The sequence below is a fragment of the Acanthopagrus latus genome, chromosome 15 (genome assembly GCF_904848185.1).
Source record: "Acanthopagrus latus isolate v.2019 chromosome 15, fAcaLat1.1, whole genome shotgun sequence".
Taxonomy (NCBI): domain Eukaryota; kingdom Metazoa; phylum Chordata; class Actinopteri; order Spariformes; family Sparidae; genus Acanthopagrus; species Acanthopagrus latus.
Genome location: NC_051053.1, coordinates 26,333,216 through 26,345,720, shown reverse-complemented (window position 1 = coordinate 26,345,720; position 12,505 = coordinate 26,333,216). Strand labels below are relative to the sequence as shown.

The 12,505-nt window shown below is 42.3% G+C and overlaps 1 protein-coding gene across 5 annotated transcripts in view; it reads left to right on the top strand.

The window, feature by feature from the left end:
- gfra1a (gdnf family receptor alpha 1a) overlaps positions 1-12,505 on the top strand; it is a 101,458-nt gene that overhangs the window by 76,408 nt on the left and 12,545 nt on the right. For all 5 annotated transcript variants that reach the window (XM_037124423.1, XM_037124424.1, XM_037124421.1 and 2 more), the window contains 2 exons: positions 2,814-2,923; positions 3,963-4,097. In XM_037124423.1, the coding sequence (XP_036980318.1) occupies positions 2,814-2,923; positions 3,963-4,097 (245 nt within the window). The remainder of the gene's footprint in view (positions 1-2,813; positions 2,924-3,962; positions 4,098-12,505) is intronic.

Sequence of the window (12,505 nt, the reverse complement as noted above, 5' to 3'; positions counted from 1 at the left end):
GATGATGCTGCGTCTCATTTATTCACATTCAGGTTTTCAGAATGATGCAGATCGAAGAATTGCAGGAATTTGCAAGTTTCAACTCAACATTTTTGTGAATCGGTGGTCTGAATGGGGTTCTACATGGTTGCGACGCAATCGTGCACGAACCCAAAGAGTGGAAACATTTCTCCTCCGACACTGTTGCAGCTTGTAAAAAAAAACCCCGCTATGTTTAAATTAAATTAAGAGCTATGTGTCTGAAACACAAGTACTTCCTTCGGTGACTCGAGAACATTACATTGACTTACTTTAATTCCCTCGAGACTCTTTTCTAATCTGAACTCCACTTGAATGCTTATCTTAACCGTGCACCGAGTCTTAACCCATAAAAACTAATTGTTTACATTGAGTCCCCACACAGAGATTAACAAGCAAACAAACAACACGTCTTTACACAGTGGAGTCACTGCAGTCAGCAGCAGAAACAAACTGGCTGCCATCACACACACACACACACACACACACACACACACACACACTCATCCAGTGAGGGTGATGTCAGATGTCCATCACTGAATTACTCTCTTTCCTGTGTGTGTGTGTGTGCAGTGTGTGTCTGCAGTCTCTGAGCCGGCAGCCAGCAGTCATGTGGCTCTCTGGGATTAAATGGAAGCATTAGGCATCATAAATGAGCTCCATTTGGACCGTGGCCTCAGGTCTGCCTCCCTCCCTCCTCACCCTTTGTCTTCTACTTAACAGCGAGCAGCATGACAACAGTAAATTCATACTACAGGTTTCTTTCTGCCTCTCCTTCCATCTCTGTCTTTTTTTCTCTCCGTGGCGCTCTCTATCCGTCAGACATACGCTCAGGGCTGAACAACAGGTCTCGCTGCGGCGCCGCTTCTCTCCCAGTCCATTTGTCAGTTAGCACAGATAGATTAAAGCCATGCATTTCCACCAGCTCCCTCACCATATGTCAGGTGGAGTGTACTGGCTGCTGCTGACAGCTCTCACTACACACTGCTCTGCACCAGATTGGTGTGTTTGGATAGATCGTACCGAGAGTGCATATGTGTGTGTGTGTGTGTGTGTGTGTGTGTGTGTGTGGGTGTGTGTGTGTGGGTGTTTTGGTGCGTGTTTGCAACTATTTCCTGGAGGCAGATTGTAACTCTCTCTGTCAGATAAACACAGAGCTCTTCTCCCCAGCAGGAAACTTGTTTCCGAAATTTCAGCCAAAAATGTCAAAACCATGTTTTTTAACCACCAGTAGTGGAGCAAATATTTTTAAGAGTGGTGTTTCTTCACATGTGAAGGAAAAGAGCAACGCATTCTCATATTTTAACGACTGAACGGGTCGACGTCAGCATCTCAGAAAATTAAATATATCACTGTTCCCCCAAAACCACATGACTGCTGCAGTGTGAGAGCAACTCATCCTCTTTATTCTACTTCCCTTCACTTCCTCCTTTGCTGCAATAATTGCGACGACCATTAAACCAACAACCAACATTATTATAGGTCGTAACAAGCTGCTTGAATTTTCGACCTATACAGTCATTTTTCTGACGAGGCCCTTGGAGAAATGTAGCAATGCACACGTAAAAGGCAAACAGATATAAGGAAATGATAAACAGTTTGCTTCACGAATGTTTTATGAGGAACTAAATGCTTTTTAAAGCTCTGTGAACCTTTAAGGACACTGTCAACGATACGTTTTGGTGAGTTACTGACTGTAAATATACATTTGGTTAGATAATCTCCCCCTGATGGCTTTAAGTGGTGTCTTCACACTTTCAAGGAAACTTCTGTCTGTTATCGTAAAGTACTCATTATCGTTCATATAATGTTATGTTAAAATTGTATTATGTATTTATGTCTCTGAATTACATTGGTCTTACTCCTTTTGGCCGCTCTTCCTATTGGTCAAGCCAACATTTTTAGCTCCGGCTTCATTGCTGGAAAAGATAATCACCCAGATTGTGAATGATTTAATCTTCCTTTTTAAGATGTATTAAACAAATTGACAAAATTCTACTCATCTCGAGCCAAAAGCAAATATAAAAAATGAAAGGAGGAGGAGAATCTGTTGGGATGCATCCATTAGTTTCTGCAGACTAACTGCTTTGTTTCAACTTTGGCCCTCTGTTCTTATGTCTGCACACTCAGAGGAAGCGCTCTATCTCAAGACATTTCAAATGCGCTTTTGGTTCTGTGTTTCCAGCCTCTGATTATCTGACCTTTTACATTCCTGTCCGGATGGAAAATATCTCCACAATCATTACAAAATGTTAGTAACACGAAGTGAAATGTTAATGTCCCTAAAAGGAATGAAAACTGCAAAAGCATATGATAGATTGAGTAAAATCAACTTCTCATCAGCATGTTACTGTCCAACAGAGACGTTTGGAGGTTTTGCTTTGTGTCAGAGAGCGACGGCAGTATATCACGTTTCATCTAACTTCAAATGGTAACTTCCTCCTCTTCAATTTCACATGCCAGTGCACCTGTGGCCAGAGTGTAAACAAACATTTATGAAGGCAGTAAATGAAACAGAACAGACTCGGCTCAGAATTGCCTTTAGTCTCATTCATTCCAGGATATAAACCAGCCGCAGCATACGTAAGAGGGTCATCTTACTCCACCGAAGGCGGCCATTAAAGTCGGCTAATTGCATTGAGAGAAATTACTTCCAGCACTCGCTCATTTGGACCGGGGGCATTTTTGCCGCACGTTCCAATCACATCGGCCATCTGAATTTCTCATATAAAATCTATCAGAGTTCTAATCGTGTTTGGCTCTGAAATGTTTTTTTGGATCCGTGTGTGTTTCAGGTCACGACTGGCTGACTTCTTTGTCAACTGCCAGCCAGAGCCTCGCTCGCTGTCGGGCTGTCTGAAGGAGAACTACGCAGACTGCCTCCTCTCGTACTCGGGTCTGATTGGTGAGTCCGCTTGATTGTCCTTGGTCGGCTCCGTCTCGGCATTCACGCCCGGACTCAGCGGATTGTTAATTTTCTTGAATAAAGTCTTTAAAGGATGATCCTGTCATCCTTGTCATCAAGTTAGTGCAGAATTTTGGAAAGACAAGTTTTATTGGACAAGAAACACAAGCAGTCAGAACATCAGACAAGTTGTACTAATCATCTAATCCACTTTATTGGAGCTAAATTGTATTTTATTTCACATATTAATCATCTTAATCTTTCTATCAAATCATCCTCTGTGATCTAAAGGTTTGTAATGGCCTTTTTTTTTACCTAGTAGTTTTTTTTTTCCTTCCCTTCTTTTTGATTTGTTGTTGACACGATGCATTTCAAATGACCGGGTCGCCCGACAATGATCTCTCGACTAGAAAATAAAGGCCAAATTACCGAAGGAAAACTTTCACTTTAACATCAAGACCCATCTCACCCCGGGCAAACTTTTTTTTTCCTCACAACCCATTACATCCTCACTCCAAAAGTAAGCTGTCAAGAACCGGTCCTCACAAGTCATGGAACCCAGACCACACTGTCCGCACAGCGCCAATTCATTCTGCCGACTGCAAAACAAAAAAAGGCCTGTGTTGGAGAGCAGCCAGCGCAGGGGAACAATCCATTGGGGGAGCGAGAAATCACTGACTGAAGCTATTTACTTTCCCTCGCAAAAGAGAAAGCCTATTCTTCACCCGGGTTTCTCTGCATTCTGCTTCCTGCAGAAACTCCACCACACTGCAATATCCCCTCTACATGAGGGGGAGAGAGGGAAATTAATGTGGAGATGATTTAGCTTTGTTATTATGACATTTATGATATAACACAGAAGGAGGGTGATAACTGAGTCTTTAAGGGTTTAAATATTCTTCTTTCCTGACAGTCAGCAGCACATGGGGTTCTTAACAGTAACAAATTGAGGAGACTCCTTCTTTATGCATCAGATTTTGTGCTAAAACAAAGACAGATAATTGCACGAATGACGAATCTGTCCATCCACCTGCCGCAGGTACCGTGATGACTCCCAACTACCTGCGCACACCCAAAATCAGCGTCTCGCCGTACTGCGACTGCAGCAACAGCGGCAACAACAAGGACGAGTGTGACAAGTTCACCGAGTTCTTCAGCGAGAACACCTGCCTGCGTGAGTTTATTTATTTATTATTCTGGGTTTTTTTTTTCTTCTACTCTGTTCTGTTGGCCTTTACTCTTATCTGGTCCTCTGGATTCACTTTCCTCTGCTTCCTTACTTTCTTCCACTCTGCTTCGCTGGTTTCTCTCCTATTTTGCTCTTTTTATCCTCTCTTTTCTTTTCTTGTCTCTCCCTTCTGACCAAATATATCCCATTGCCAATGCTCGCATTGTTATCCTGCTGCATTATAGCGAAACCAGTCACATTGCACCGCCGTGCCTGAATGTGTGTACGTCTCTATGCTCATTTGTGTGTGTGTGTGTGTGTGTGTGTGCGTGTGTGTGTGTGTGTGTGTGTGTGTGTGTGCCCAAGAGCTGTAGCAGAACTCCTGCTCCAGATCTTTGACAGAAAGCGGCTTTTTCATCCAGCCCTCTTACACAACGGCTTTAATTAACACCCCGGCTCAAACACACGCACTGTCTGTCTCTATCCCACACACACACACACACCCACACGTATAAACACACCTATTTCCAGCCAGGATTAATAAGTAGCGGGACATTCCTACCGAGCTGCAGAGATAAGAGCCAGATTCATTGTGTGTGTTCCTGTAATCGGAGCTAATTATGTTCCCTTTGTTTTGATAGTGCACTCGGTGTCAGTCAGCCCGCTGCTGTCCTGCACACCACTGTTTAAGTGTAACGTGATTCTACATTGATTCCTCTGCAGAGGTCAGAACACAGGGTCACAGCCAGAGTACTTTGCTCAAGGACACAGGAGCAGGATGGATGTTTGTAATCACATACGCTTGAAGGATGGTTGCTGAAATCTGGCCGACTCGATTGGATGAAAACAGATTTAGTGTGCGATCTTTGTGATGGGATCTTTTTATTAATTACAACAATCTGTGTTCATCCCAACTGATTAGCTCACGAAACAAAAGTGATCCTAACATGAATTACCGTATTAACAATAAGAGCAGAAGAAGGATGAATTAATTGTTAATTAAAAGTCGACTGTATCTGGATTGTCAGTGCATTAAATCAAAAACAGTTTGGGTCTCAGCGGGTTTTCTGTCTTTTTGCTAAAGCAAATTCATGAAAATTAAAAAGTTATTTTTTGAAGTCTGGAGTTTGGCATCGCTGCCGTTGCCATCTTGGTTTTCTGGGGATAGAAACGATGGAGCTACACATTGCTCTGACGCGTCGGTCCTGGTTGACTTCTGTGTTGGTCAGTAGTTCTTTGAGTCAGTCCCAGTTTGCAAACGCTGGTTATTGCTACTGTAACGTGTTTTTTCTGTCCTCTTCCAAAGATAGAAAGAAAGATAATCACCACTACTGAACATTCAAACTTTGAGCCGAGCAGAACAAGAGTCACGATCGCGTCAATCCAGTTCAACATTCCAGTCATCTTTACATTCAGTGACTTTACTCACGATGCTGAAAGTTTAACCTAAATTGCGTTCAAAAAAGGGGATTTGAGGGGATTTGGATTTTTTTTAAGGGGATCTCTTATTGGATTCATGCCTGACAAAATGATTGAAACCCCAACCCCTGAGTGGAATTTAAACCGAATCTTAAATGTGCTCAAGTTGCTTAAATGAAATATGCTAATGAGCAGAAAGTCTGACTTCTTATGCATATTAATGGAAACTTAAAGGTGAAATGCAAACTGTAATTGTAAGAATAGACGTACGTGAGCCAGGTGTTGGTCTGTCTTCAGGGGAAAGGTGACCAGAGTGACGCGTTAGCTTGTTCTAGTGAGATCTGTTGAAATATAAAGCTTTTTTATTCTGTTGCCATGGTGCCATAATGACCACGTGTCTGACTTATGAAGCAAAACGACTGCAAGATACCTGTATCAAGCAAGCAAGCAATCAATCAGCATGCAGGTGTATGATCTGGAAAATGTCGTGCATTCAGAACAATGAGCCGTAGTCACAGTAAAGAGGGTGAACTGCTGCTGCTGCTGCTGCTGCTGCTGCTGCTGCTGCTGCTGGTGGTGGTTCAGCTTTTCACAAGCAAAGTGGGCGTTTTTTTTGATTTTCCTCCATCAGAACGTCGGGTCCCAGATGAGAAAACACCAACGAGATGCAGTCCTCGTTTTCTACACCTCTTCTCATTTTCACTCTCTCGTTCTCCTCTGTTATCGTCTTCTCTCCCCCCTCACCTCCTTCCCTCTTGTTTTCTCCACTCTGTTGTCTGTTTACCAGGCAGGGTTAACAAGGCTGGTCTGCTGTAGATAATAAGGGCTGCCACACTCACACAGTGTGTGTTTGTGTGTGTGTGTGCTTGAGTCTGCATGTTATCATCTTTGTGTGTTTGTCAGAAGGTTTATAAGCTAGATTTATACCATACTGTAAACGTCTTTGCTTCTCCGTGTTTGCAGGATTTTAATATGTGTGTGTTCGAGTGTGTCAGCGTGAGATTCTCAGTATCAAAGGGGGTTAATATGTGTTAAAACTGCCTCTCTGTCTCTATATATTTGCTTTTATTGACTGAGAGCCAAGTGAAGGGCAAAGCGAGGGAACAGGCCTCCCCCTGAATTTTCATTATTAGTCTCAGTTCTTCTCCTCTCCCACTCTTCCTCTGCTGCTCACTTATTTGACCATCACGCCCTCCTTCCCTTTTACTCGTTCTCCTGCTTGTGCTCCACCTCACTTACTTCAGCTCGTCCCATCTCCCTGTCTCCATCCCTTTCTCTCCTTTCATGCCCTCCCTTCTTCTGCTCTCATTAAGTTTGCTCAGCAGTAACTGCAACTGACAACTCGGAGGATCCTGACACACGCCGGCTACAGGGTCACGACTAGTGAGAGAAACTACAAGAGGGAAAGAAAGATAAGAGAGAAAGAGAGAATATGGGAAAGACAGAGAGAGAGAGAGAGAGAGAGAGAGAGAGAGACAGAGAGGACTTTCTGTTCTCGCACTGCAATTTAGATGATTTATTGTTCGGAGATGGAAGAGAGTTGCCTGGGACGGCTGTCTGACTCGTCTTTATTTATATGTCATACTGTGACAGACACGTATTAAATGTTAACATCCTTTCACACACTAGTTCCCAACATTTTCCAGTCTTGACCCTTAAAACTAATCATGTTTACTTGCAAGCTCTCAGCAAAGGTTGTACCTTGTGTTTTATTGTGTTGAGTATTTTTTTAAAGACTTTAAATGCACAGTTTGTAATTTCTCTCGTTAGCGGTCTCGCAATTAATCTTTTTGTTGCTGGATGATGTTGTGAGGTAACGTGGGAACATGGGAGTCGTTTCCTTCATTGTTAAACAACCACCGCTGCAGATCAGAAAACGTATCGGACGTGACTCAGGCAGGAATGAGAAATATTCACAGATGTTTAAAAGTTGTCTTGACGTTATGTTATATGACAGCGATCCTGAAGTTTGAGCACTGAGGATGGTTTAAGATTCAAGGTTGAAGATTTAGTGAATTTCCTTTGTGTAATATGAGATTTTATAATAGAATATCTGTTTGTCATTCGTGCTACATAAAAACAAAAAAACTTTACAGACTTGTGAATAAATAATCGAGTCAGAGAGAAGAGCTGTTGATGGTGGAGGGCTGAGGATGAACTGAGGAGCTTCACAGCCTGAGGAGAGAAGCTGCTGTAGATTTGTGGTCAACAGAGAAAACACTGGAGCTTGAATGTATTCAAAGCCTTTCCACTGCGATGCCTTGGCCCATTTCCAGGAATATGCAGTGAATATGCAAAGGTCACGCCATCCGACATGATCATAATTCTAGTATTACAGCCAACTTTGCACATGTAAAGTGAGATAAAGTGGTAAATGTAGACATCCGCGAGAGGCGAACTCACACTCGTACACAAATAACTGCTGCAGTGAGGAGACGATATCATGTTTGTTCAAATGCAAAGTGATGTGTGCATTAGTGAAGGTTAAATGAATGTTTGGTTTACTGCTTTAAAAGTGTGTGTGTGTGTGTACTCTTTTATTTTATGTATCTTGTTGAGGATCTGTTGGAGCGTAAGACCTTGAAAGTCGGGATAAGCTTGCTTTCTTCATCAATTGTTAATTTTTTGAGGGTTTAGAAGTGTTTTAAAGCTTTAGAACAAGGACAATAACAGCTATGAATGTTTGTTAGAAGCTGACGTTTTCCTAAAATGCCTTCAAGTCAAGTTTGATGATGGCAGTTCCCAAAACAGGTGACGGCTTGGAGAAGTTGCAGCTCCTCTGAAAACATCGAGTCAGCTGCACGTTGCGGGTTCGTTGAGCATTAACGAGACACTATTACGCCACATCAAGATGGTTATCTTCACCCTGTCTTTAATTTTGTGGCTTGTTTGCCTTTAAACCCTCTCAGATTTATATTATAAACCTCATGGACATAAAGTTCACGGGGATAAAGTTAAGATAAAGTGTTAGTAAGCAATCTCACACACAGAAGAACAGCGTGTGGAGGTGTTTGTTTGTATGATATTGAGGAAAAGCGTAGCCTCAGTACATTGTATCCATCTTGTATATCACCGTTTATTTGTTCTGTCCGCAGCGGTTGTGAATTAGTTTTATGTATCCACAGTAAACAGTAGCAGAGGCGCCATTTACTGTCCATTGAATCTATTGAGGAACAGCGTGAGCTCTATATCTTGGCTTTATTGTCCAAATACAATCAAAGTTTAGAGCTCTGACCTGAAAGTAATACTCTCACTTCTTGAAATTCATTCCATGTGGAAGTGGGTGGAAACCACGAAGGTGGAGATAGTTGCAGGTTTGTCAGGTTAGCTGCAGGCTAACTTCCTGGTGAACGATGTTGATCAAACAACAAATCAATTAATCGAGAAGATACTCATCAGATTAGCCGACAGTAAAGGTAATCATTAGTTGCAGCCCTGTCTGATAATAAAGGTACAGCAGTGTATGCCAAATAATTGTTGGGGATTAACGGAGAAGGCCGTGAATTTGCGGTATAAGCAGAGGCAGATAACAATATGTTGAGCACAGAGAAAATAGAAATGCACCTCGCTCATGTATTTGTGTGACATCGTTAATCCGAGAGGCAAACTGTTTTTCACTTACAGACGCTGTGATGTGTTATCAGGCCTCAGGTGAAGAGACAGAGGAGACAGGAAAGAGCCCATCAACACTTACCATGTGCTCATCATCCTTCTGCTGTCTCGGCACAAAGCTACCAGCTGCACAATTGCACGTTGGCAGCCATAAGCAAAAAAACTGAATATGCACACTCATGAGCAAAGTCGCAGATATCAGGGCGGCAGGATATTGACACAAGCGACTTATTTTGTGCTGATTGTTGCATCTCACGTGAGTGGCAGCACGTGCCGGCAGCTTTGTAAACATCTTCTCCAGACTTGACTAAAAATGTTCAACAGACATTTTGAGGGAACAAAATTAGGCATCATTAGTTTGAAAATGAAAGCTTTGTTGGAACTGCCAGTTTATTTTAGACTTGTTACATTATATCAGCCGCCCTACTCAAACTTTTGCTTACACACAAAAAAAATATAAACTGAACTAATTAATCATGAATAAAATACAAACATACACATTTACCTCCACAATAGATTGATCTTCTGTCGTGGTTGTGAGACGGAGAAAGTCTTTCCTGCTTTTGTGATGTTGGGTCTTAACCAGAAGTCAATTCAGCAAAGCGGATGAAGTGAGGGAGTCTCCGGCTCCTCTCAGCTGAAGATTAATAGTCACGTTTATTAAATGTGCATAGTGGAGTGAACTGAAAGGTTCTTTCTAGGTCAGGATGAGTTTAAGCAGAAGACACTTCCACTAGGGGAAGGAAAGGAAAGAGGAGGAGGAGGAGGAAGAGGAGGAGGAGGAGGAGGAAGAGGAGGAGGAGGAGGAGGAGGAGGAGGAAGAGGAGGAGGAGGAGGAGGAGGAGGAGGAAGAGGAGGAGGAGGAGGAGGAGGAGGAGGAGGAGGAGGAAGAGGAGGAGGAGGAGGAGGAGACCTCGCTGCATACAGCAGTTCTGTTCGTCGTGCTTTTAAGTCGGTCCGAACACGAGTCAGTCCACTCCAGTGAATGTCTTTTCATGCACAGTACTATTTGGATTTGTGTTGTCCTTCACATCAGGGTGACTGGTTCATCCGTCAAAAAAAATGAAAAATATTCAGTGTGAGAAATCCACAGTATTCTAAAAGCTCGCTGTCAGAGCTGCAATCAAAAGTCAAGCTGTTGAGGACGCTGACGGCGGCTCCGACCTGTTGAGACGCCACGTTCACCCTGAGAATCTCACTAGAACCTGATGCGAAGGGAAACATGTCAAACTGGGTCAGCAGGAACAGGGAACGCTGCCACGGGTGCTTTCAGAGAAGCTGTAAGGAGACGAGGGAAGGTCACCGACTGGAGGAATACCTGCTATCGATCATCCTTCAGAGTTTTTCAACATCTGGAGCGTGACTGTATCGCAGCGGGTTCTCTCTTTACCCTGCAGTGCATCTGTAGGACTTCAGGATGCTACAATGTGGAGGTGTGGACCAGAGTCACCACATCTGGTGATGTAAGAAACTCACAACGCAGAACTATGTTCCTCCGTCGTGCATTTTAAGTCACACAATGAATCAGCTGAGTTGTGTTGTTGTCTCTGTAGTCTGGTTTAGTTTGCGGTGAATAAATCCACTCAGGTTTAGAAGAAATATTTCATTCCTGAATTAAAGAAACAACGTTGAATGTCCACTCGAGGGAGCCGAACAGTTCCAGTTGGCGCCAGCGACACGTTCAAGGACGGAACATTTATTCAGACGGGTGTTGAAATTTAAGCCAACGTCACTTGTTTTGAGACACCTTTGAATGAATGCTTAAAATTTAATAGTTGTTGAAGGCTTCTTGAGTACGTGTACGGAGAAAAGAGCAGAAAGGAAGGACGGATGAGGTGATTAGTGTGTTAATGAAAGTCGGCATCGCAATGAAAAGATATTGTACTTCAACAACAGATAAGTTACAGCTCATGTTTGCAGGTTTTTATTTATTTATTGAATTAAATTTTTGTTGCAGTAGCTTATTTAGAATATCCGCTACATCCTCTACACAGAATGACACTACAGTTTTTGACAGGTTGTAAAGGAATGCAGTCATTTAAAGGAGCAATATGAAATTTTTGGTGGAGACATTTTCTTCAGAAGAGTAAAGATCTTCATTTTTATGTGTAAGCAAACTAAATGAAGCTCTCTTTGTTTTCCTGACTGAATCAACTGAATAAGCAAACTGACCTCAAAGAACAACACATTTTCATACTGTTTTACTTTGTTTATACTTGGCGGACCCTGCCACCTTTTCTGGCTTCAAACAGAGTTCTTAAGGGGACCTTGCTTTCCTCTGAGAACAGCTTCTTTATTCAGTTATGGAAAAATGAATTTTTATTTTTGCCTCATTCATATTTCAAATATTACAATTCGGAGTTTGAATTTCTTCTCTAAAACCACACAGCACCCTGTTCAACAGATTCTTATTTATGTTAATTTGACAGTACAGCTCTTTCCCAAACATTTGAATATACATCTGACCCGATCGGACGATATGAATCTATGCTGGACGTCATGTCAACAGGCCCGTGCGTCTTCACACATGCATGTATGAATGTCTCAGCGAGGTTAAAGAGCCGTTATGCAGATCAGCTCTCGTTTCTTTCACCACAGTATCAGGGTCATAGTTTCAGTGTTAGAGGGGAGAATATCATTACGTTCAAACAGCGGTTCTGTGAAGCTCAGCTTTCCTCTGATGTGTGTGTCTGTGTGTGTGTCTTTTACATCAAAGCCATAGAACGCTATTAATAGGGCCACTAATGGACTCTAATGGTAAATAGCCACATCAGCACTCAGGTTTTTTGACTGTGTGGTGAATTTATAATCAGGGGAAGTGATAACAAAACTTAAGTACCGTCTAACTCACCTTTAATTGTGGTTTAGGCCGCTGCAATATAAAGCTTTATTTTAACGTGGGGACTAACAAGCGATGTGATTCACGATGAGATCCGGCTCAGAGTTAAAGTGACCTGCTGGGAATTACGACGTCGTATTTTCTTGCTGGAGCAAACTAATTATTTACCAGCTCAGCACGTCTCAAAGTCAGACTCATCAAGTGCTCGCGTGTGTTTTCCGACATTAACAACATAAATTAAACTTGCACATTATCTCCACCGGGGAGGTGAACGGATTTACACCAAACTTGGATTAACTTCATGAGTAGATCTGGATAAAGTCACGAATCCGGGAATTATTTTTTCTCAATTATCTATTTTTTTTTTTACATTGTGATACAGTGTGCTTTCATTTGATTTTCTCAGGGAATAATTGACAGATCTTGATGAAGAAAAATCAGATGTATTAAGGTGGCTGGTATTTATTAGTGAGTACAATTTGATGCAGCTCCAACGATGTTTTCAGTCGCTGTACTTATAGAAACCTGCAAATACCACCGATGT